Genomic DNA, 26,955 nt, shown 5'->3' on the forward strand with positions numbered 1-26,955 from the left:
CGTAAGCTGGGTAACCACGTCGTTCGTCCTGCTGAGGGTGGCGGCAGATACGGGATATATGAACCCTTGTGCCACATTAGAAGCAGATGGTGCGCGGAGGACGCCATGTAGAATAGTGGCGTGACCTTGGCACTTGCGTTGTCATCGCAGCCACATGATCGCATGCAGACCCACTTCCGTGCAGACCCACTTCCGTGCAGACCCACTTTCGTCTAGTCAAGGATGAGCGTGGTGAAATCCACAGGCACATGTGTTTGATGACGCGGTAGAATGTCCAGTAAGATGGAGGCTGGCGCCTCAGCGTCTACTGAATGGTCTGACGACTCTGGATGGCGTTCTTTGGGGCCTGTCGCAGGGCGTTTTGCGAAACTTGCCGTGAGAGACCTACAGGACACAGGTAGGTACACCATCGGGCCGCTGCTCCATGACAGCAGAAATGCCTGTGCAAGTCAGAGTTACACGATCGTGATTGTTCCCTACATCTTGGTCACCGAGAGATGACAGGATGGTAGGGGCTCGAATCGCATCCTCTAGGTCGGGCTTTTCCCGAGTTCCGTCCTGAGAGAAGGTCGAGTTACATGGGCAGGTGGCACAGGGAATCAGACCGAAAGCAGCTATGAGCTTGACGCTCCACTCCGCCCATGACTGCTGCTTCCAACCACATACCGGTGCCACGCCGCTGCACCTTCCCGAAGACGGTCTATGGCCACATACCATTTCTGATTCTCTGTCCAGGCCACGCGCATTACTAGCGCGTTGACGGTTGCCACCCAGCTGTCGGCGTTGTTCCGGACCCTGTCGAATTCTGGCAGTTCGCAGGTAGACGGCGATGGTGGGGCGGCACGTGACAATGCGGATATCACTGAGGCAACGCCAACGAGTTGGTCTGAGAGCTGCAGGTGGGTGCCCAAAGCTGCCTGCGTTGTTCCAATGGGCTTGCCTCAAGGTCGTGCGAGGCAGCTACATCCAACACGGCGTTAGTGGCACGCAATTCTGGCAACATTGTAGGAGCTCGCTTGGAGATTGACGCTGCCAGCTCATTAGTCTTGAGGCGGAGTAGCGCGATGGTACGCCGCAGGTTCACGGCGCTGTCGTGTGTGAAGTCCGAAGCGTTGGTGATCGCGGTCTCCGAATGAGTAGCGGTTGCAGCACTCACTTCGGTGAGGCTGACGAGCAGAAAAGCCTGGACGGCGTTCCCTGGCACCTCGTATGTTGAAAGAGTGCAGCAACAGGAATGTAGGCCATGGGAAGCGTGAGCGGCATTCCCAAAGGACAGGAGCCGGTGCGGATCTCTGCCGCGAAACGGTGGCAGGGTGTCAATAAGGTCATGCCCTACAACCCCAGGGAAGGCCTGGACGCCGTCCACTGGTGCTTTGAAGGGTAGCTGAAGTTGCGGGTGGAACCCCATTGCCAAGGAAGCGTGAAGGGCGTTCCTCGATAGAGAAGCCCGCACTGCCGACGAACCACGAAGACACGTACCGGTGGCTTCCCGCAGAGGGTTCACTTGGCGGCTTGCGCTAACGGCAGAATCCATAGCCAAGGACGTGTGGATGGCGTCCTTGTGAAATGGTACCGGTAACGTGTACTGCAGCCGGCGAGGAGGCCTTGACGCCGTCACCGAACGGTGGTGGCAGTGGCGGCAGCTGAACAGCTGCCGAGTAGGCCTTGACGCCGTCCTCAAGCAGCGGTTATTGCGGCTGTCCTCGATGACGAAGCCGGGACGTAAAACTTCTTCCTCGGCTGCGCCATTGTGATGTACTAGACAGAGAACAAGAGACAACACCCGATCCTGGGCCAGCTGTCCTTATTCTGTCTTTTTCTTTGCCTTGCCTTAGCAGCCCACGCGCCCGAGCACCAGCGTCTTTCTTCGTCTTGACAATATAAATATATATATATATACACATTATATATATATATATATATATATATATATATATATATATATATATATATATATATATATATATTCATTCGAGCCCACATATAAGCGCCCCACTTAAAACAAACTTTCGCTTGAAACGAACAATATCCGCATGACCGTGAAAATATACATTGGTTCAATGGCACAAAATCGCACTTACAACGAACGTCTTTGAGCGCCGCTGATCGGTTGCAGCGAATGGAGTCAGCAGTCGGCCGACTTCCCGGTAAACCAATTTCGTCCACTGATCAGGCATCGGCGAGGTGCCCATACATTCTTATTGTTAAACGCCGACCCTACCTCAGTGCCTCTCTAGTTGCCGCTCTCTCCGACCGCTTTTGTTACGCACTCCTCCCTCCTTTGTCCCCCCCCCCCCCCCCCCCCCGCTACTCTGAGCATTCCACAGCGCCAGACGAGGCCCGTGTTTTCACACTGCCACTGATTTTTCGAAGACCGGTCGGTCATCTACACCATTTTTGATCGCTGGCACTGTCGACGTCGACAGCCTAGAGTGACCAGACCATTGGCCAACATCGTCGGCCACCGACTGTATCCGATAGCCTGCGTCTAGTGCACGCGCGTATGCTACCACACCAACTTTGATAATTTGTGATTCGTTTCGTGTTTAGGACTTGTTCTCGCTCACTTCGCACTCGTCTCAGCATCCCTTCCGCACGCATGCGAAAGTGCGAAAACAGCTGTTAACTTGCGCGGAACAAATCGCGAAATATCGAAGTTCGTGAGGCCACACAAACCCGCCAGCGCAACAAAACAATTTTTGACCACGGCGGCTGATTCTTCGAACACCACCGCGCGCACCAATTCAGGGGGCCATGCACTCTTTCCAAGTTTTTCTACGCACGAGTTTTGCGAACCTTTCAAGCAAGCTACCCAACCTGCCTCCTTCCCATGTGTTTTGGTTTTCAAGGTTGCACTCTTGCCGCATCCTGCCCTCTCTTTATCGCAACTCCTTGCCCTTCTCTCGCAAGTCTGCTTTCCTGTCTTGATCACAACCCCTTAGCTCGTCTATAGTGGCTAGGATAGGCACTGTAGCCCGTCTCCACTGCTTCGCGACGCCTGCCACGCTGGCTCGAATTAGTTTCATTTTCTGACTGGAAACAGGCCCAGAGCTGGTCCACGCGTTCTGGCATGTGTGTGGCGTGTGCGCATCTTGCTCGCACTTGGTGTGCGTGTGTGGTTATGATCGCCGACGGGAGGACCAGCACGCTTTTCCTTCCTGCTCAACAAAACGTCGAAAGTGTGACCGCTTGGCTTGAGCGTAATCCGCATGTTAGGTGCCGCGTTGCAGAGCACTTGCTCATAGCTGTTGACCACCTGGCAGCCAACTTGCCGCTTCGGGCGTCCTGGTACGCAGCTGTGGAGATGGTGAATATTTCGTGGGTGGCGATGACGGCTACATGCGTGCGAAACTGTTTTCGTGAGGCCGAGTTTGTCGACGTCGGGCCTGATGCCGAGCCTGAAGCTTCGGAACAGCACCACTGGGGCTGCGATTTGTGGCAGCGCGTCGTTGACTCCGACCTGGGAGAGCGGGTGGGACATCTGTTGCGATGGTTTAATTACGGCTGATGATTATGCCGACACTACGGAATCGTGCACGGATCAGGGCATTGTGAATGGAGTACATTGCGAGAACGATTTGGAGGAATCAATTGCGAGAATGACGAAACTTTGGAGTCAGTGCCTCATGCAGCTTATGTCACGGGCCTTGGCAAACGAGCGCCCTGCCGTTTGAAAAGTACTCGAGCCCGCCCTTATTCCTTCTGCTATTCGAAACACGTGCATCACGGACTTTTGGGGGCATAAAAAGTTTGTTTTCACGCGAAACTTTTTCAAAAGCTGTGTTTCATTTACTATGAACTTCGGCATACAGCAAACGGATGCCGCGTAATGCTCAGGTTCGATAAAAGCGCTCGATTACATATATATATATATATATATATATATATATATATATATATATATATATATATATATATATATATATATGGGATATGGCACAATGGTATTGTCAACAAGGATAAATATATTTATCCTTGTTGACAACGCTCACGTTGTGCCATATCTCATACCTTCACGAAGACTAACTGGCCCATTAAATTATTACTCCCTTTATATATATAGTCGGAAAGCAATTTTGAAACATGGCGGAAGTTTAGAAAATTATGTGAGAAAATAGAGGAAACGAAGAACCAAAATCATCGCGTGCACTGCGACACAGCGTTCCTTTCGCGGACCGAAGTCATGACGATACTCTGTCATTGACGAGGCAGTTCGATATTGGGTTCACGACCAAAGAACCAAAAGCCTGAGTATTTGCTACAATGATACTGAAGCAATATCACATGCTGTAACAAAGGATATGTACATCCTGCTAACCGAGTTCAAAGTATCATAGAAATGGGTCATGCACTTCATGAAACGGGACGGCCCAAGCATAAGACGATGCACAACTGTATGCCAAAGGTTGCCTGAAGGCTATGAAAAAAAGCAGCTCGCGTTTTTTCACTACGTAAGTGACCTGAAGGCAAAGCATCCATTCCTTCAACCGACGTGGAAAGCCCGGTGCTTTCCACATGTGGCATCTCAGTACAGTGGAACACCGCTATAACGTTCCTCACTGCTGAATTTTCTTGCCTGTTACGTTATACTTCATCAATCCCAGTAGAGCTCTCATACAATCCCATGTATTGCAAACCCCGGTGTTACGTCAGAAAGTGAAAAAGAAAGAAATAGGAAGAAGGATAGAAAGGGCAAGAGAAATAGACAAAAAATAGAGGAGAAATAAAGATGGAGAAAACTGAAAAAGGAAAAAGAGAAAGGAGGAAAGGAAGCTCAAGAGAAACAAAGCTGACTTCCTAGCTTAGCAATTTTTTAGGGCTTGCTGCATGTATACTTTTGTGTGCTAGAGACCTGCAATCCCACTGCAGTCTGGCTCTTAACTAGTGTGCTATACTTATAGAAAGCATTAACAATATGATGCTGACCTTAACTTTGTCGTCTGACAGCTATCCAGCCAGCCTCGTACCCTCGTGGTGGTCTATTGGTTAAGGTACTCGGCTCCTGAACCACAAGTTGCGAGTTCGCATACCGGCTGCGGCAGCTGCATTTTCGATGGAGACGAAAATGCTGTAGGGTGGTGTGCTCAGATTTGGGTGCATGTTAAAGAACCTCAGGTAGAAATTTTCGGAGCCCTCCACTGCAGCGTCTCATAATCATGTGTTGGTTTTGGGACGATAAACCCCACATATCCAACAATCCGGTCAGCCTCAAACCTATGATGCTTTCTATAAGGAACAGCTCAATAGCAATGAGCAAGACTGCCATGCAACCGCAGGTCTAACACACCAACTACATACGGTAAGTGTGCGAAGTGCATGAAAAAACCTTTTAGTTACTAAATAGCAATATCTATGTATATCTATTGAATGTCCATTCAGCATCCATGTGCAACATTACCTGCAACCTTACTGAGATGAGCTTTTCAGTTGCGAGTACACCTAATCTTCATAATTTAAATTTCTAAGGTATCTAACACTTTTACATTGTCCACGAGAAATATACCATGGATGTCTACACAATATTTGTGGTTCACTAAGCTTAGGTACTAGACCACCAAGGCGGAGCCATGCGCCACAATTAATAGGTGATTAGGAGCAAGCTTTTGTAATGGGTTGGAGCATTGGACGACCACAAAGAGAGATATATAAATTGAAAGAAAAGACAGGGAGGTTAACCTAGAAGAACCATTTGACCTAAAAGAACCGGTAGAAAAAAAAAAATGGCTGAAGATTTTGGCGATTTCGCCGGTAGAGCTGTGCGCCGCTGCCGCCGCCCGTTTTCGCTCACGCCGTTCATGCCACTGCCGAAGTTCTGAAAGAGACCACGCCGCCGCCGCACATTAATTTGCAGTTCACCACCATTTCTCTTATTTTTACCCAAGCGGGCAATCTGGGCATAAAATGCATCACTTCACCTTCTTTTCTGCACCAATAAAATTTCGAAGAGCGGCATTAGCGGTGTCTTGACTGCTCTCTAGTTTACGTGCATGCATGCCCTGTCTATATAAGGGCCCTAAAAAGCTTCTGAAGATACATAGTCTAGCATGTCGTTCTCTCTCGGCGTTTCTCGTTCCTTTGGTACCCTTGGGGACGCCAGAACAGCAATTCACGTGACATGATTAGGGCACATATTTTAGGATGGTCCATATACGAGAAATATCAGTTGTAAATTGCTTTCTCCTCTGTTTTGCCATGCGTTCACCACCCACCACCCTTGTTCTTCCTCGCGTTTTGAAGGATTATCATGCGCGACTAACTTGTGATTTCGCTGCATTCCGTGTTTTCAATTGCACAGATGGAAATAAGAAGTGTAGCTGAGACTTTTGAAATCCTGATTGGCTTAACACTCATCGCTCACAATGCACACAGGCTTTCTGAAGACATAAATGTTGAAGATCTTGCAAGAATTGTAATAAAGAGAGTGTAGTGCAGTGTAATCGAGAATGACACCAAAGAAAAAGGCTCCAAAATATTATTCTCCCAACGAACGAATTTTTTACAGCGAAGAAAACGCAGCTCTCCATAACAAAGGCCAGCCCACTTTGACAGTGTATGTATACTTTTTGACTGCAAGAAACATTACATAAACACTCTCTACAGGCTTTTATCAGCCCTGCTAAAGAAACAGTGCTGGAGCATAGATAAAACAAGTTGCCTATCTGCATCGCAAATAGGATGCATGCGATGACATCACTACACGTGCGATGCCTACCATCGATTGCTCCTTAACCGGTAAGGAAGCGCTGTCTGTCTTTTGCTGGACAAAGTAGCGTGAAGAGATACTCCGGTAGAAAACTGTGTGGCTCGATCCACAACTGTAAACATCGAATATAAAGGCGTGGTCACGGGTGCTAGCACGTTAGGTATTTCAGCAGGCATTAGCGAACGGCTTGTTTAACCTTTTACACACTATGACTTCACTGTACGAACCTTGCTTTTTTTTTTTTTCCCGAAAGCAGCGTCCCACAGAGTTTTACACACTACAGCATTTTCACACACTAAACTTTTACAGTTTCGCAAGATCAAATGAAAAAAGTTAGCTTCAGCTTAAGTTCGTTACAGGGCTGAAGGATCTTGTCTCACGGTCTAAAATGTAAAGTCGTCAAAGGGTTTTCTGGCCATATTTTGTTGAAGTCACCTCAAACTTAGCATGTTTTCTTCAAAGACCTCCAATAAAAACTGTTTCGAGGTTTCTTAAAATTGATGACACCACCGTACTGGACACTTTAACCTCATTTTTTGAGGAATATGAATGTTTTAGCAAATTTTGCAATTTAGATGCGCTGCTTCTAAAGTTTTGTGATAATGCCTATCAAAGTGCGTGACATAAAAATATATTAAATGGAAACCATGACAACCACGCTACCAAAAAGATATATTCCATTCCACTCTATGCATAAAGTGTTTAGGTAACAATCGTCATTCTAAGGGTAATGATAATGCTTCTTGAGTTAATGCATTGAAAATTGAATAGAAGTTAAAATCAAGAGGCTAAGAAGAACTACTACTTTATTTCATTTCATTTCATTTTGACTTAAAGGCAGGCAATTGGGCCCTTAGAGTCCGTTCCTGGACCCTACGGGTCCGAGAACAACAAGCTGGCTGATAGGATAGCGGATTACTTGCGATCGCGCTCAGAAATTTTCACGTTTAACCATGCAAAGTCATCTGGCGTACAAATATATTCAAGGGTGCCTGAAAGCTCAATGCTTGGGCGGCTTTTCTTTATTATTTATATGAATGACATAGCCAAGATAATCAGTAACACCCAATCAAACATAGGGGGGGAATACAATAGGTATGTAGTAACAAGTACAGGCACTGCTATAGAATTGACAAAGAAGACGTTGTGGCAGGGGCTCGTGCTGCTGCTGCTGCTGAAACCGCTGGCTGGTGTCTCGTTGCTGTTCGGCACAATAAACGGTTGCCTTACGAAACTGGGCACCTAAAAGTTTTTGCACACATAGAACGACGAATGAAAAAAACCAGACAAAAAGAAACAAGCATGAAAAAAAAAATGCTATAACAAGCAAACCTAATGCAAACACAGTTCAGTAATACAACGTTCAATAGAGTAAAAGAAGCAACTTTTTAATATAGGAAAGAGTACAATATAGCAAAAAATATACATAGAATAAATGAGAACTTCCATTCCAATGATTCAGCTGGTATGGGAAGACTGCTCACGTAGGTAAGAGAGTAGCACTGTGTCGTGGTTAGGTTCGTCACATAGCAAGGCGTGTAATGCGAGGAAGATGGAGACAGTGAGGAAAACAAAAGGAAGTTATATTGGACGAAAAAAAACTATTGCACATACAGTACTAAAGTCGTACACGCAAGCGGTTCACAAACATAAGAAAATAAACAGTCTCACAGTCTGAGCCGTAACCCGGTGCCTTGATGTGGGACCCGTTGCGTACTCGGGTGCAGTCGTCCCTTGGGTGCCAGGTCAGCATACCACTGTAGAGGGCATCACCCGATCTAAGAGTAGCCGCGCACTGTCAGCGACGTCGGCTCGGTGGACGTGGTCAGCAGCTCCGGTCTTTCGAGGGCGCTCGCCGTACCGGAGATGTCCACAGGACCACTCACCCAGAACTCTTGCTTGGCCACGCCGACACGCCGGGCCCCGTCGACGTCAATAGCTCGAGAACTGGAACCCGGCGTTTCGAACCTCGCGCATAGTTGCGGGTTCGCCCTAGGCTCCCTTGCGTCGTCTTGTCGGTGTCCGAACAGCTTCGTTCTCCGCGAGCGTCCCTTCTTCTTCTTTCAATGGGTGCGGTGCAATGCCCCTTCATTCTTCTCATCTTCTAGGTGATGTGGCGCTGTCGTCTGCTATGCTCGCATTTTTTTAAGCTACTACATAACATCACCCCCCACTTAAGAAAGTTCTTCCGGTAGAGGGCACTGGGGACACGTTCGTCCGCTGTAGGAAACACACACGTAAGCACCACTGATTACTATAGCAGTTCCGAGCCCCGCACACTCGGCACATTCAGTCACAAAAGTACACACCAGGAAAAAAAAGAAGCAAGTCACAGAACTAAAGCGTCATGATACTTGTATCGCGCTGCAAGGTTCACATCATAAGCTAATAATACCACTGAGCATCGATTCTTCGTACAGACGTTGCTCACGGAGTTGGCAAACGGCTCATGTAATCTGCACCTATGTTGTCTCTGCCTTTGATATACTCGACCGAAAAGTCGTACTCCATAAGAATGAGGCTCCACCGTAACACGCGGCTTTTCACATGCTTGGCCGACTTGATGTACACAAGCGGTTTGTGGTCACTCTGTAGAATGAATGTGCGTCCAAATAGGTAGATATGAAATTTCCGAACCGCCCACGTAAGAGCCAGGGTCTCTCGCTCTACTGTAGCGTAAGCAGCCTCACGTGGTTGTAGTCTACGGCTTGCGTATGACACTGAATGCAGTATTCCTTCGTGACGCTGCATGAGTATGGCACCTACACTTCTCTATGATGCATCGGTGCGGAGTACAAACGGTTTCGAAAAATCAGGTACCTTTAGAATGGGTGGCGTAGATAGCAAAACCTTGAGTCCATCAAAAGACATCTGTTCTCGTTCTCCCCAGAGGACTTTGTTTGGAGCCCTCTTCTTGGTCAATTCGGTCAGTGGGTAAGAAACTTCAGAGTAGTGAGGCACGAAATCTCTGTAATAACCTGTAAGGCCCAAGAACGAGCATACTTCTTTTTTAGTTTGTGGACGCTTCGTAGCCTGTATTTTGTCGAGCGTTTAGACCTGTGGTCGAATAATGCCTTGCCCAATAAAATGACCAAGAAATTTGACTGACTCTTGACCAATCTCACTCTTTGTTGGCCGAATGGTCAAACCAGCGTCGCGAACTCGCTTGAGAAAAGACTCAAATATAGCTATATGTTCTGCCCAGGTTTCAGTAGCAATGAGCACATCGTCAAAGTAGTAATAAACGTGCGGTACGTCTCCTACCACTTTCCTCATGAGGCGGTTAAACACAGCTGAGGCGGTTTTAATACCAAACGGCATGAATCTAACTTGATACAGTCCTGATTCTGTCGAAAAAGCAGTCACTGGTTTCGAGCCTTGTTCTATTGGAACCTGCCAGTAGCCCTTAGCGAAGTCAAACTTTGAAAAGTATTTTGCTTGTCCAAGTTTACCAAAGATGATGTCTACTCGGGGTATAGGCTCGTTATCATTGACTATAATCTTGTTAAGTTGTCTGAAATCGATGCACAAACGCATCGTTCCGTCCTTCTTCACAACTACTATAGGTGAATTGTAAGCAGACTCCGATGGTTCTATGACACCTTGTCACAGCATGTCTGCTATTTCTTTCTGTACCGCTTCTTGGGTAGCAAATGGCATAAAATATGGCCGCATGCTTACGGGTTTATCTGTGGTCAATCTTAGCTTGCACTGTACGAGGTGCGTTTTGCCAGGAACTTCCGTAAATACATTGTCGTACCTGGTCAATAAGTTGGTGACTTGCACGTGCTGGGTAGGAGAAAGTGACTCCGATATGCTTACGTCAGCAGACGATTCCTTTCGTTGGAATGGTACGCATAATAGCTCGTCACTTTCAATGTCATCCGCCTGGCAAACAGCTGATGCTTCATGCGGTGGTGCAGGCGGCCGTTCCTCATACTTTTTCAGTAGGTTTATATGGAATGGCGTGCTTCTGGTACCAAGGTCAATTAAATAGTCGACATCATTTCTCTTCTCAAGGTCATTAAAGGGTCCCTTCCACGTCAGAACCGATTCGTTGGTATCCGATGGAAGCAGAAGCAGAACCTTGTCTCCAGGGGATAATTGACGTGGTCTGGCCTTTTGGTCATAATGCTTCTTTTGTACTATCTTCGCTTTCTGAAGCTCCTCCTTGACTAAACGGCAGGTGTCTTCAAGACGATTCCGCAGTTCGACTACGTACCCGTAGGATGTTTTTACATCATCATCAAGACGATCAGCGGCCCATAATTTTTTCAATATCGCCAGGGGACCTCTGACGTAACGGCCGTAGAGCAAGTCGAACGGGGAGAAGCCTAAGCTCGACTGGGGAACTTCGCAATAAGCGAAGAGTAAGGGCGCCAGGTACCGGTCCCATTTCTTCGGACACTCCTGACACATTCTTCTTATCATTTGTTTCAGGGTGCCGTTGAACCTCTCTACCAGGCCATTAGCCATGGGATGATATGGGGTTGTTGACAATTGTTTAAAGGAGAGAAGTCGGCTTAGCTCCTTCATTAGGCGTGACGAGAATGACGTGCCTCTGTCGCTGATTATCTCCCGCAGAACACCTACACAAGAAAACATCTCCAGAAGTGCCTCAGCGACTTTCTCCGTCTCGATGCTCAGCAGTGCTACAGCATCCGGATAACGCCTTGCCATGTCCTCAGTACATACTTGTTTCCGCCCTCTGACATCGGTAATAATGGACCCACAATATCAATGGCTACTCTCTTGAATGGTGTGTCATTTATAGGAGTATTGCCGAGAGGTACACGACCCACCAAGTGCTTGGAAATAGTTCTTTGACATATATCACACGATTTAAGAAATCGTGTGATGTCTGACTGAACCCCTGGCCAGTAGAACTCTTCGAGTACCCGGTCTGTAGTTCGCTTATTTCCCTGATGGCCCGAAAGAATGCCTTCGTGGGCCATTTTCATAACAAAATGTCGGAGACACCTTTGTACCACAAGCTGATTCACCTGCCTCTTAGAGTGAAGGCTGTACTTGCGATAGAGGATTCTGTTCTTCATAAAGAATAATAATTTAGCAAACCTTGCCTTGACCTTTTTGTTAACGGCTTCAAAGCATTTCCGCAGGCTGCTGTCTTCCTCCTGTTTGGTTCTAAAGTCCTGTGGCCTGATGTCCAAGGGGTTAATAACTGGAGCCGGAAATAGATGTGGATTTCTTGCCTGTCGGTTTACTGCAGCAACTTTTGTCTTGAAACGTGTTTTCCTTGCAGCCGACATCGAAGTCTTTGCATACAAGGGTTTGTGTGCAGAACCGGATTTTTCTGTGCCAGAACACTTTTCTGCAGTGTTCCGGGTGTAAAGACGGCTCTTCCAACTGTTATCAGGGTTGTGAGCATCTCGAACGCCTTCCACATTTCCTAAGACATCATATAAAGGAGTATCCATACAAAGGGCTTGAGTTTTGCCAGTGAAGAAAGGTGAAAAAATTTCCACATGTGCTTCAGGCAGCTTCATCAACCGTCCATCCAAGAGGTAAATCGAGGAAGTCTTTCCAATCAGCTTGCTATCCGCCACAAGAGACCTTTTGACAATGATTGAATCGCATCCGGTATCTCGCAGTACTGTTGCGGGATATCCTTCGAGTACACCTCTGCCTGTGGGCATCGATTTTTCCTTCAGCTTGGCTGGGTGCCTTTCTGCGCACTTCGGACTATAAGGAACACAAAGGGAAGCCTACGACTCTGAATTAATTATCTTGGCTCTATCTCTTTGTTGAAAAGAGCATGAGGCCTTCTCAATGCTGTTGGCCTTTTTGGAGCAGTCACCTGTTTTATGCCCAGTGCGGCGGCATTTTCCACAAAAGGGTGGCTTTGTACTTGGACCCTTTGTGTTGGTCCAGCAATCAGCAGCTCTGTGACCCTTTTTGTTGCAAAGGAAACACTGCGGTCTCTCTTTGTCATCTTGCCGCTCAGACGTTCGAGTTTGACCTGGAGGCTTGCTCAGGATATCGCTTTTACATTTGCCAAGGTTAATCATCCCCTGGGCCTCCAAGTAGTGGTTTGTAGCCTCCGCAAGTTTTTCAAGGCTTTCACAGTTTCTTTAAACACAGCAAGTTTCTCATGGCATTGTGCGAGAAACTGCTCCGAGACAATTTTGTCTTGCAGAGCATCGAAGGTCCGGTCTGTCTTGGCCATTTTTTGTCAATGGTCAATAGACGCCCGGCAAACTCCAAGTAGTGGCCTCCAAGTAGTGGTCTGTAGCCTCCGCAAGTTTTTCAAGGCTTTCACAGTTTCTTTAAGAAACACAGCGAGTTTCTCATGGCATAGCGCGAGAAACTGCTCCTAGACAATTTTGTCTCGCAGAGCATCGAAGGTCCGGACTGTCTTGGCCATTTTTTGTCAATGGTCAATAGACGCCCGGCAAACTGTGTGCCCGTTTCATATTATCTGGTTTGGCTAATCAAAATTTTGTCCGATAGCCTTCTTCTGCGAACCTAAAGCATTGTAGTAGTGTTTTCTTCAACGTTACATAGTCCGTGGCATGTTCAGGTGCCATCCTACCAACTATACTCAAGGCCTCTCCGGTCAAGTAAAGGCTTAGTGATAGGGCCCATTTGTCTTGCGGCCAATCTTGACTAGTAGCACCACGCTCAAATCGCTGTATATATGCGTCCAGCTCATGGCGTTCCTCCTTAAAGGCTGGGATGAGTTTATGTGGATTTTGGTAGCTCTGCGTGGTGCCTACGGGCACACCCTCGGTAAGCTGCCCAGTAGTTGTGCTACCTGCTGTCGCACCTAACTGATGCAACCTTAACTTGAGCTCAAGAACTTCCTTCTCTGCTTGTAATCCAGCGACTGCCTCTGCCTTGGCTTCTTTCGCGGCATTTCGTTCAGTCAGACGTGCGTCACGTCCCTCTTTTTCGCGTGCGCGTTCTTGGTCTATCCATTCTTTTAGTGCTGACCCACTTAACTCCAATTCCTTTCTGATCGCCGTCAGCTTATCTGCTTCCATCATCGACCATCACACACACATATGCGATGTGATGTTCTCCTTAGATGTAACAAGAATAGTCCTGTCTCGCGGACGCCAGATATGTCGAGGTTAGGTTCGTCACATAGCAAGGCGTGTGACGCGAGGAAGATGGAGACAGTGAGGAAAACAAAAAGAAGTTATATTGGACGAAAAAAAAAACTATTGCACATACAGTACTAAAGTCGTACACGCACGCGGTTCACAAACATAAGAAAATAAACAGTCTCACAGTCTGAGCCGTAACACGGTGCGTTGAAGTGGGACCAGCTGCGTACTCGGAGGCAGTCGTCTCTTGGTTGCCAGGTGAGCATAGCACTGTAGAGGGCATTACCCGGTCTAGGAGTAGCCGTACACTGTCAGGGATGTCGGCTTGGTGGACGTGGTCAGCAGCTCCGGTCTTTCGAGGGCGCTCGCCGTACCGGAGATGTCCGCAGGACCACTCACCCAGAACTCTTGCTTGGCCACGCCGACACGCCGTGCCCCGAGGACGTCAATGGCCCGAGGACTGGAACCCGGCCTTTCGCACCTCGCGCGTAGTTGCGGGTTCGTCCTAGGCTCCCTTGCGACGTCTTGTCGGCGTCCGAACAGCTTCGTTCTCCGCGAGCGTCTCTTCTTCTTCTTTCAATGGGCGCGCTGCAATGCCCCTTCATTCTTCTCATCTTCCAGGTGATGTGGCGCTGTCGTCTGCTATGCTCGCATTTTTTTAAGCTACTACATTACAGGCTGACTAGAAACTAGTTTGTTATATGATATTTGCAGTATTGTGCGGAAGGGTGTTCCACTCGTTTATTGATAAAACCAAAGAAGAGTGTATATATTTTACCGTGCGAGCAAATAGTGGACGCACCTTGTGATGGGAATCACATTGGGCTGAAATGTTTATAGCTGAGTGAATGAATTTCCGTGAGAAAGAACTGTTGCTAAAGTACAAGCTGTGAAAAAAAGATAATCTGGAATATTTTCTGTGTGTAATGAGTGGTAATATACCAACAGTTCTTTTTATTGAGGATACGCAGTGAAAATGTGAATATAAGAAATCAATAAACTTAGTGGTTTCATTTTGAATTGACTCAAGCATGTCAGAAAGATATGCTTGGTGAAGATGCCATATTTTAGAAGCATACTCTAAGGATGATTTAATGAGTGAATTAAATGCCTGAAGTTTAGTATCTGAAATAGCCAGACGTAGACAGCATTTTAGCAATGTCTTCGCTACACTTACAACAAAAATCCATCAAGGTTACAGAGGTTGATTAGTTCTGGATCGTCTATGCCCTCATCGTTAATCCTTGATGGCCAATCTTCCTCAAACTCTGAAGCTATAATGTTTACTTCAAATCTTTTCTTTATACCGATAATGGCATCACTCTCCTTTTACGCATGCAGCAAAGAAACTACCAGTTTTTCCTGATCCTGAATTGAGCTCCTCTGAAGTACATAACCTAATACAGTCGAAACCCGCAATAGCGAAACCCCGCGAGTACGCGATCCCCACGGCAATGTAATATTTCCGGATCCCTGGCGAACGTTCATAGAAGCCCATGTATTACATGTCTCGCGACAACAAAATGTTTTTAGACAGTGATCTCGCATTAACGAATTTTCTACCATGGTGCGGGCCTTGTTTTACTCTCCCACCAAAGGTTAACTGCCGAAAATATGCTTGTATGTGTGTTCATCATCATCATCATCATCAGCCTGACTACATTCACTGTAGGACAAAGGCCTCTCCCATGTTCCGCCAGTTAACCCGGTCCTGTGCTTTCTGCTGCCAATTTCTACCCACAAACTTGTCCACAAACTTGTTAATCTCATCTGCCCACCTAACCTTCTGTCTCCCCCTAACTCGCTTGCTTTCTCTGGGAATCCAGTTAGTTACCCTTAATGACCAGCGGTTATCCTGTCTATGACGCGCTACGTGCACGACCCATGCCCATTTTCTCTTCTTGATTTCAACTACGGTATCCTTAACCCCCATTTGTTCCCTAATCCACCCTGCTCTCTTCTTGTCTCTTAAGGTTACACCTATCATTTTTCTTTCCATTGCTCGCTGTGTCATCCTCAATTTAAGCTGAACCCTTTTTGTAAGTCTCCAGGCTTCTGCTTCGTAGCTAAGTACCGGCAAGATACAGCTGTTATATATACCTTCCTTTTAAGGGATAGTGGCAAGCTACCTGTCATAATTTGAGAGTGCTTGCCAAATGTGCTCCACCACATTCTTATTCTTCTAGTTACTCCAATCTCGTGGTTCGGCTCCGCGGTTATTACCTGCCATAAGTAGACATAGTCTTTTACAACTTGAAGTGCACAATTACCTATCTCGAAGCACTGCTCTCTTCCGAGGTTGTTGTACATTATTTTCGTTTTCTGCAGATTAATTTTAAGACCCAGCTTTCTTCTCTCCATGCCTAACTCTGTAATCATCAGTTGCAATTCGTCGCCTGAGTTACTCAGCAATGCAATGTCATCGGCGAAGCGCTATGTGTGTTATGCGCACTCAAAATTTGTAAACATCTGCTTTTGCCGCGCTAGCGTGGGTACCTCCCTTTTTGTTTACTTAAATAGGCGATGGGGTCTGTGTCCGACAACATGCCTGGCCACACTGCAGCAGGCGATGGCAAATGATCATGCTGGAGTGCAGATGGCGCAGTCGAACGAGCTCAACAGGCATAAGCAACAACAACAGTTGGAATCAATCAAAAGGACGAAGACTGGAACTGGTTGCGAAATCGAGATGAAGTTACAATGACGCCTGAGAAAACCTTGACGCCGGAAGTGGATTCTTTGTTGATCGCAGAGAACCCGCTTCCGGCGTCAAGCTACGAAGCTCACTGCACTTCCTTCTTTTCAACTGCACTTCCGTTCTGCAGCCGCTCGACCAAGGCGTAATTCGGAGCGTCAGGTGCGTCTACAGGGAGAGGTTGATCCAGCGTCTTCTACTCAACCTCCGCCACAAGCGTCCCACCCCCGTCAACTTGTGCATGGCTTTCGAGATGGTGGCCGCTGCATGCATTGCAACATCCCCGTCACTGATTGAGAACTGCTTCAAGCACGCGGGCATCCCCACCACCGTGCAAGCATCACGCACAAATTGCGCTTCGGCCTCACCAGACACAGATTTGGATGAAGGCGCACTTGATGGCGAGAGTGGTGGCAGTGCAGTGCATCTATCCCTGACCAATGCCTGGGGAGAACTTTGAGCCAACGACATCGACATCCCAGATAAACTCACCGTTGATGCGTTCGTTTGCGCCGATGATGACGTAGTCGTGTACGAGGAAGTGACTGACGAGGCCATTATCGAAAGCGTGCACGAAGCTGATGACACCGAAGATTGAGAAGAGACGCACGCGGAGAAACCCAACCCGCGGGTTGTTTTGTATGCGCGGGACACCTTTCGCTCCTTCTTCGGCGCACATGGTGACGACGTAGCAATGGACCACTTTTTCCAGTGCGAAGAGAGAACTTTGAAGTTGTTGCATGGCAAGGGTCGGCAAAGTAAGTTGACCGACTTCTGGCAATAAATTTTCGTTCTGCTGGCCGTATCACTGCTTTTATGTCTCATACTCCCGGCAACGAAATTCTCGCGAAAACGAAATTTTTCGGTTTCCCCGGCAATTTCGTTACAGCGGGTTTTGACTGTAGTATTTTTGAAGTTACGAAACACTCCGGCCCAGGCGGTATGCCAAATATATTTTCACAGTAGTATTCAGTATGGTATGTTAATTATCTTACCATAATATTAAGAGATTACATCTCTGCAACAGTTCTGCAACTCTGGAAATTAGCAAGTGCCATGCCTTAAGTCCCAAAACAAGCAAACACCAAATTATAGGCCAATATCTACATTTTCTATACGAGCTCCACACTTTAGGAGCATATAATCAACAGATACTATGTAAAATACGTGTGAATACTATGTAAAATACCAGTCAGTATGTACAGAATCGTGGCATAAACGTGGAAGAGCATCATAAGTTAGATCGTACTGCAAACTGCGTGCGACCAGTTCAACCGTGCCATCACAACGACAGAGTTGTGGCCAACTGTGTCCTTGACTACAAACGAGGGCCATTGTCATCAGCAGCATTCCAAGCTAGACTAAACCACATCCGAGACCTGCGACCGCTACGACATAGCCAGTGCTGCCCACCAGACACGCTTATGGTAAATCCGCAAGCCAAGTCGCAGCATGGCCAAGACAGACTGCTGCGATATAGTCACCCCTACCAAAACTTCATGCGCCTGCATTCATAGCCAAGTGTAATGAGGAAGATTGACATCGAGGTTTTGCTGCGTGAGCAGTTGGCGTGAAGCAGAAAAGGATGAAGGGAGAACAAAAAAAGCCGGTTCACAGCAAGGGCATTGTCTCTTAGCTCTCTTGTCACAAAGAGTTGAAGTTGAGTGGCAATGCAGACCATGCTACTTCAAGTCAATCCAATAGTGAAACCATTCTAGTTGATGACCATGCAAAAACTAAGAAACTTGGATCACAAAGCACCATTATTTAGCAAAAATAAAATCAAGCTTTCAAAAGAAATCACAGAAGTCCAAAATGCCTGTAACCAATACATACTAGTGCGTGTTTTTATGAGCTCAAATGATTAGTCACCTGCAGAGTTGGTGCCTTGAGGGCTCGCTCCACCTGGAGGTAGCGGCCGTCCGAAGCTGTTGCACTGTGCACAGCCACAACCGCCTGGTCGTCCTCAGCTGGCTGTGGGGCCAGAGTGATGGTGGCTGCAGAACCAGTGGCTGCAGCATTCACAGCCAGGTCGCCTAAAGTTTGCAGCACCCGAGGGTTGCGCAGTAGTGCACTCGTACTTTCTGCACCCGAGCTATTCTTCACGATCACCTGCACAACCGGTGGTCACAACGACAGTCACGACACAAATGCCCGAAGAAGTTCTCATACAGCTGGTGAACAACTACATGGGCGAGCTGTTATGACTTGACAGGCCACACCATGAAAAAAGATGAGAGCAAAAAAAAAGTTATGAACTGGGTAATAAATTACAGTGATGCAATCAACTGAAGCCACACTAGTAGAGCTTGATGATGATGATGATGATGATGTTTGATGTTTTATGGCGCAAGGGCCATTTCACGGCCAAAGAGCGCCAGTTCGTCTTACTAAAAACATGGACAATGATTGTGATAAGCGGCTGTATAAGGGCCATAAAATTCCTCGCGGTAAGGCGGGTAAAAACATACAAGTAATAAAATCATGACCATGTCGTGAAAGGTGTGTGCGGTGTGAATAGATGACAAAAGTTGGTGATAATAAAAGACGATGGTGGATATGTATGGCATTAGCACAAGTGCCTCACTCGTTCATACCCTTGCGTCCAAGGGCCGTGAGGCAAGTGCTTGCTTGTGTAACCACCGCAGCAAAAACCTCTCTGGAGAGGTCATGCTACGGGATGCCCGGGTATATGATGTGAAAACTATGAATTTCTTTAAAAAACGCTAACAATAATTTGTGACTAAAAAGCGGTTCCCTACCGACGAACATTGGAGGGTGTAAAGGTATATGTTGTCGGTAGGGTAATGGAAAGTGTTGTTTTCTTACAGTGTCCAATTGTTTGCACTCAATTAAAATGTGAAGGACTGTCAATACTTCACCACATCTGTCACACAATGGTGGATCGCCACCAGACAAAAGGTGTGTGTGTGTTGTGTATGTGTGTCCTATTCTGAGTCTCGTTAGTATTACCTCTGTATGACGCGATTTCGATACAGGCAGCCAATGACCAAGCTGTGGCTTAATAACGTGTAGTTTGTTTTGTGTGTGTGTATCCCACTTGCTCTGCCAGTATACTCTGAGGTTTCGTTTGAGAGACGGCTTAAGATCAACGGCCGGGATTGATATGGGTGTAGGGGCAGTGCTTTTGTGGACGGATGCAGCGAGCTGATCCGCCCTCACGTTGCCCTGAATCTCACGGTGCCCTGGCACCCAGCACACTACAACATGTTGTTTGAGTGTGTATAGTGTGCATAAAATGGAGTAAAGTGAGACAAGGACTGGGTTTTTGTGTTTTTTAAAAGTGTGCAGAGCCGTTACTACACTGAGGGAGTCTGTATAAATTACTGCTTTTTGTATTTGTAATTGCTTGATGTGTTTAGCCGCCACAAGTATCGCGTAGGCTTCCGCTGTGAAGATACTTGTGCCTGGATGTAGAGGGCCAGCATCTGAAAAGGATGGGCCGACAGCAGCGTAGGACACAGAGGAGTTAGACTTGGAGGCATCTGTAAAGAACTCAGGACGTGTGTATTTGTGTTGAAGTTCCAGGAATAGGCGCATGTTTTGTAACTTCAAGAAAGGACACATCACAGTCTATAGTCTGCCACTGCCACGGTGGCAGATATGCTACAGGAGCCATTAAACTATGTTCAAGTGAGACTCCAGTTTCCTCAGCTAGACTTTTCAGGCGAACTGAGAAGGGCTGCCTCATCGAAGGCCTGTTTTGAAACAGAATGGAGCTCGACAAATCAATAATAGTGGAGTATGAGGGGTGCTTCTTATCTGCTTTCACCTTAAGGAAATAAACAAAGGACATGTAAGTTCTCTGCAGATGAAGCGACCACTCATTCGACTCAACATAAAGGCTTTCTACGGGGCTGGTGCGAAAAGCACCCGTAGAAAGGCGGATGCCCAAATGGTGCACGGGGTCCAGCATCTTCAAAGCACTTTGTGTTGCAGACTGATAAACAATGGCCCCATAATCTAAGCGGGTGCGAATGAGGCTTCGATACAGATTCATGAGACATTGCCTGTCACTACCCCACGTAGTACGTGAGAACACTTTTAAAACATTCATAGCTTTTAAACATTTTGTTTTTAGATACTTGATGTGCGGTACGAAGGTCAACTTGTTGTCCAAGATTAATCCTAAGAATTTATGCTCCACATTGACAGACAGACGTTGACCGTTCAATGCAATGTCAGGTTCTGAGTGCATGCCTCTTATTCGGGAGAACAAGACACACGTGCTCTTTAGTGGGTTCAGTCGGAATACGTTTTCCTCTGCCCATTTGGAGACCTTGTTTAAACCTAACTGAACCTGTCGCTCACACATTACCAGGTTGCAAGATCTAAAGCCAAGCTGGACGTCGTCGACATATGTACAATAAAACATATTGCGGGGGATGGACAAGTGCAAGTAATTCATCTTGATGAGAAAAAGTGTGCAGCTAAGTACACCACCTTGTGGCACGCCTGTTTCCTGGACGAATGTTCGGGAAAGAGCCGTGCCCACTCGGACACGGAATGTCCGGTTTGACAGGTAACTTTCGATTATGTGGAACATTCTTCCACGCACGCCAAGGTGGGACAGGTCTCTTAGAATTCCGAAACGCCATGTAGTATCATAAGCCTTTTCAATATCGAGGAATACAGAGAGAAAATATTGTTTATGGACGAAGGCGTCCCTGATCTGTGCCTCGATACGAACAAGGTGGTCTGTGGTGGATCTACTTTCTCGAAACCCACACTGAAATGGGTCGAGCAAATTGTTTGTTTCAAGGAAATGTACAAGTCTGCAGTTTATCATTTTTTCGAAGATTTTGCACAAGCAGCTTGTGAGTGCAATAGGCCTATAACTCGAAGGTAAAGAAGGGTTCTTGCCCTCTTTCAAAATGGGAATTATAATAGCCTCTTTCCAGGAGTTAGGGACAGTGCCAGAAAACCAGATAGCATTGTACAAACAAAGTAAGGTTTTTCGTGTTTCGATCGGTAGGTTTTTTAACATTTCATAAACGACACGGTCAGAACCTGGGGCAGAAGTACTGCAGGAGTTTAGAGACATTCGCAGCTCAGCTAGACTGAACGCTTGATTATATGCCTCGTATCTAGTGCATTTGTGTTCGAGTTTCTGCTTTTCTGTTCTTGTTCTGTATTTTTGGAAAGTGTAAGTATAGTGGGATGAGCTGGACACCTGTTCGAAGTGTGCACCGAGGAAGTTTGCCTGATCTTCCAAGGTGTCACCCTGAGTGTTTACGAGTGGAAGTGTGTGTACTTGTTTTCCTGCTATCCTACCGACCATGTTCCAGACTTTAGCTTCCTGTGTGTATGAATTGATCCCTGACAAAAACTTCTGCCAGCTTTCTCTTCTGGCCTGCCGACGCGTTCTCCTGCCTTGAGACTTTATTTTCTTGAAGGTGTCAAGGTTTTCGGCTGTCGGTGAGTTCTGAAGCAGCCTCCAAGCTCTGTTTTGCTGTTTGCGCGCGTTTCGGCATTCAGAGTTCCACCATGGCACACGCCGTTTTCCAGGGTGTCCATTTGTTTGTGGGATGCATTTTGTTGCAGCATCAATCAAAAATGCTGTGGAGTAGTCAACAGCAACATCAATGCTTAACATACATATGTCACTCCAATCTATACGAGCGATGGTATGGAACCGTTCCCAGTCGGCTCTGTTTATGAGCCATTTGGGAACACGGGGTGTGCACTCAGTTGCTGTAGTTGTGCTCAAAATTACGGGAAAGTGGTCACTTCCATACAGATTACTGACGACTTTCCACTGGAGTAGAGGCACAAGAGATGGAGACACTATGCTTAGGTCTATGGAGGAGTAGGTGTTATGTGCGAGATTATAATAGGTTGGTTCTTTTCTATTTAGGAGACATGCGTTCGACGAGAGAAGGAATTGTTCAATCAGTCGACCTCGCGCGTCGCAACGAGAGTCTCCCCATAGCCTGCTATGCGCATTGAAGTCTCCAAGGAGAACATAAGGCTCCGGAAGTTCATCAATTAAAGAGTGTAAATCACGTTTTTGCAGCTGATAGCTAGGAGGGATGTAAATAGTGCAGATTGTGATTAGTTTATCAAAAAGAACCGCTCGAACAGCCACTGCCTCAAGGGATGTTTGGAGTTGTAAGTGTGTGCATGCAATTCCTTGATTCACTATGATGGCAACACCTCCGGATGATGTCACAGCATCAACACGGTCCTTTCGGAAAATAACGTATTTACGAAGAAAGTTTGTGTATTTTGAATTAAGGTGTGTTTCTTGTACACACAGCACTTTTGGTGAGTGTTCGTGTAAGAGCTCTTAGATGTCGTCAAGGTTTCTGAGAAGGCCCCTGACGTTCCATTGTATAATTTGAGTGTTCATGGTGAATGTAAAATAGTGCTGTGTGTACGAAAAGCGAGTGGCTGTTTAGACAGGGAGTTTGAGTTCACTTAACAGGGCCGTCACCAGGCCCTGTTATCGGCTTTTTTGTTTTCTTGGCGCGCTCCAAGGAGCCACGCCGCTCTTTCGGCACCAAGGGTACCGACGTATCCATTGCCTCCTCGGAGGCACTGGATGCCCGCACGTGCGGGCTGCTAGTTCGAATTTCGGGCCTCGCCTGGTGAGGTGAGGCCTTGAGACCCGAGGACTCTGGAGTCTCCGGTCTCTGTTTGGGAGTAGGCGGTGTAGCCTGGGCTACAACCGCCTTGGGGGCAGGTGCCACAACCTCCAGCTCGGTATGCGCGGGCCGAAGGAGTGGCGAGGGCTGGTGCGACACTGCCCCCTGGCGCGCCGCATCAGCATATGTGGGGCCATAAAATGGTGAGACTCTTTTTCTTGCTTCTTTAAATGTAATGTTTTCTTTTATCTTTAGAGTGATGATCTCTTTTTCTTTTTTCCAAAAAGAACAGGAACGCGAGTACGCGGCATGATTACCACCACAGTTCACGCAGTGTGCAGGTGCTTCGCAGTTGTCGGAGGCATGGCCCACGACTCCACATAGAGCACAAGTTTTCCGGCCACGACAGCTTTGCGAGCCGTGGCCATATCTCTGACATTGGAAGCAACGGCGGGGGTTGGGAATATATGGCCTCACGGATGTCTTTGTATACCCAGTCTGAATGGTTTCCGGCAAATCGCTCAAAGCAAAGGTCAGTACTAAGTGTTTGGTTGGTATTTCTTTTTGATCTCTTCTTATCTTAATCCGCTGTACATTTGTCACGTTCTGGCTCTTCCATCCTTCCAGAAGTTCAGCTTCGGTCAGGTCAAGCAAATCTGCGTCCGATACGACCCCGCGAGATGAGTTCATGGACCTGTGTGGCGTAATACTGATGGGTGTGTCTCCAAACGTTGTGAGGGTGTTCAGTTTATCGAATTGGTCTTTGTCACGTATCTCAAGAAGTAGATCTCCGCTGGCCATTTTGGTAACCTTGTACCCAGCACCGAGAGTTTCGGTTAAGCATCTAGCCACTATGAAGGGTGATACAGTTCTGGCTTGCTTGTTAGTTTTTTCACAGTGTATAACGTGGAAACGAGGAAACAATTGTCTTGGCCGGTTGAAAAAATTGATGTCTTCGGTGCGTACCCGCTTTGAGGAGGCACGATCACTAAGTGAAGGAAATGCTTTCTGCATGCTAATTGTATGTTGTTCAGCAGCGTTGGCGGCCACCCACCACGGAGCCCAACGAGGGGACGCTGCAAGTTTGCGGATGCTAAAAGCTTGCAGACGTCAGCCGTACAACCCTGCTATAACCCAATGCGCATAGGCCAAGGTAGGCTATTTGCACAGGGTTAACCCTTGCCGCCGAGAAAATTGGAAGTAAGCAGAAGAGAGAAGTAGACAGGAAAGCTAAAAAAGTAAGAAAGACGAAGATGTAGGGAGAGAGAGATAGGAAAAGGCGACTGCCGATTTCCCCTGGGTGGGTCAGCCCAGGGGTGCCGTCTACGTGAAGCCGGGGCCAAAGGGGTGTGTTGCCTCTGCCGGGGGGCCTTAAAGGTCCAATCACCCAGCGTCTGCTCAACCCCCAGGATCCCCTTTTCCCCGGACACGGCAAAGCCACGCACGGCTAGGCGTGGGAGGGAGTAGAAACTCCCCCGTTAGCTCGGGTCCGTGGTGTCGCTACACACCAAACGCCTACTTGCGCAGGCGCCCCTGCGGGGCACTAGTAGAGCTTCTGGAGCAGCTAACTTGAGAGCAGTGCCTTCTATGAAAGCTAAGTTTGCTGAGTAAAAACAACCTTACTATCAAAATAAATATATGCATACATAAAAGAACCATAATTACATGATTATAGGTCGACCCACTTTGTCTTAATTTGAAATCCAAAGTTGGCGAGTCGATCTAAAATTGATTGATATGTGCGGTTTAACATCCCAAAGCTACCATATGATTAAGAGTGACACCGTAGTGGAGGGCTCCGGAAATTTAGACTACCTGGGGTTCTTTAATGTGCACCTAAATCTGAGCACACAGGCCTACAACATTTCCGCCTTCATCGGAAATGCAGCCGTCGCAGCCGGGATTCGATCTCGCAACCTGCGGGTCAGCAGCCGACTTTAGCCACTGGACCACCGCAGCGGGGCGAGTCGATCTAAAATGAAAAACTAGTTTCGGCTCTTGGAACTTCCTAAAAATGATCCCCACATATTCCTGCAAAGCTAGGTTTCATGCATAACTTCCAATCTCTGTCGTGAAACCGATTGAACAATTCGACTATATTCTTGGAGACATCGTAAATAATTTCTTTTTATGAAATGTGCTTGTGCTTTTTTGCTTCGGTCAATTTTGGGGATAGTTGACCTATATTTAAGTCGACTTACAATCATGCAAATAAGGTATATTGACCGTATTTACTCATGTAATGAAAGCACTCGCACCAGGGCCGTACCGAGAAATTTCTTCATAGGGAGGTGGGGGGCAGAGCACCTTTATTATTTCAGGGAGGGCACCCCCTTAAAACGGCAACTTTCTGCTTTATGCCATGGTAATAAAAAATTCGGGAGGAGGGGGGAGGCACCGGCCTGGTGTGCCGCCCCCTGGCTACGTACGCTCCCTGACTTGCATAATAAAATGCACCCCCCCCCCCCGCCACTTCAGTCGTAAAAATTTGAATTTTTTTCCCCCACATATTAAACACACCCCCACATTGATCCAATGCAGTTCCGCGAACCGACACCTCGTGCCTCCTTGCCCGTTAGGTCTCTTTCGTTTTTTTATTTATTAAGCTGACCCCCCTCGGCCAGCTCAGCTCGCTCCCTTTCTTCTCTTTGCCCACTGCCGCGCGCTGTACTTTTTTTTCTTGCTATCTGCGCGGCACATCCCGTCTTTTTTAATTATCCGTGCACCACTGCAAGGTTGACAATCGATACGAGTGTGACGACATCCCAGCTGATAGCACAGAGCGAGCTAAGGTCACAAAGCTGCTCGCGTCATCCGACGGCCGCTCCCTGCAAGTATGAAACTTGGAGGACCAACTACATGCACGCAATTTTCGAGCGACAACAAAATTTTTTGTTGCCATGATTGTCGCCAAGGACCAATCATGGCCATAGCGTCCCAGGTTTCTGAAAAATCAGATAAAAATCACTTGTCGATCAGAAACGATCGTGACCATTTCCACAATGCGCTTCTCATGTGGACAGCCAGGCGGCCGTATTTTGTCGTTAACCTTGTAATCGACGGTTTGTTTTGATGTTTCGGTGGTTGCTTGCTATGATGTCAAATGACATCGCCGCATCCGTCGTGCATGCGAGGTTGCCACAAAGTTGGCGAAGTGCGTCATAGCACACCCTTTTCGGTGCCCCTTGAGAAACAGCCGCAGTTTCTAAAATTATATCTATTAAGTATTAGTGCTCTGCTTATTGCAGATGCCCTTAAAACATGAAAATGTTGCACGCCACATGTCCGCTTGCATGCGTTGATCACAGTTCTCCCTAATGCTCGGCATACAAATGATATAGCAGTGCATGACAACGAGAAGCAGGCACAGCCAGTATCCCTTGTGCTGCCATCTTTCACCCACTTCTACTCATGATGGCCATGTGATTAAATCTAGGCTTGCACTTGCATCTGTGCTTGATAATGAAGTTCAGCAGAATTTGAACATTTGGTGATATGTATGAGTAGTCTATCAGTGCTGTGGTCAGAAAAAGAACTGAAGTACATGTGCTCATGATGAATAGTTTTTGGCTAAGCTAACGCAATCAATGCAACTGCATGTGGTGAATGAAGATGTCTTGTCTGTGATGCATGCACATAGTTTCCAAATTATCATTGTGATAGCTTTGGACACGTGACATATGTTGTGAAAGCATACAGTAGAATCCTGATTGTACAACTTTCAGAGGACCATGCAATACCGTCGCATAATTACAGTGTCGTATAAGTGAAAAACTAGGAATATAGGCAGTGACATTCAGCTTTGCCCAAAAAAACAGGTACGGGTCACCTGAATAAGCCCACGGCACAACTTTGTGGTTCTCCAAGAAAGGTAGTTTA

At 47.0% G+C, this 26,955-nt stretch overlaps 1 protein-coding gene across 9 annotated transcripts in view; it reads right to left on the bottom strand.

Annotated features, from left to right (window-relative positions):
• Positions 1-26,955, bottom strand: part of LOC119169139 (uncharacterized) — a 748,171-nt gene that overhangs the window by 538,345 nt on the left and 182,871 nt on the right. For all 9 annotated transcript variants that reach the window (XM_075883059.1, XM_075883033.1, XM_075883044.1 and 6 more), the window contains one exon: positions 18,341-18,580. In XM_075883059.1, coding sequence (XP_075739174.1) covers positions 18,341-18,580 — 240 coding nt within the window. The remainder of the gene's footprint in view (positions 1-18,340; positions 18,581-26,955) is intronic.

This window comes from Rhipicephalus microplus, chromosome 2, assembly GCF_043290135.1.
Source record: "Rhipicephalus microplus isolate Deutch F79 chromosome 2, USDA_Rmic, whole genome shotgun sequence".
NCBI classification, from domain to species: Eukaryota; Metazoa; Arthropoda; class Arachnida; order Ixodida; family Ixodidae; genus Rhipicephalus; species Rhipicephalus microplus.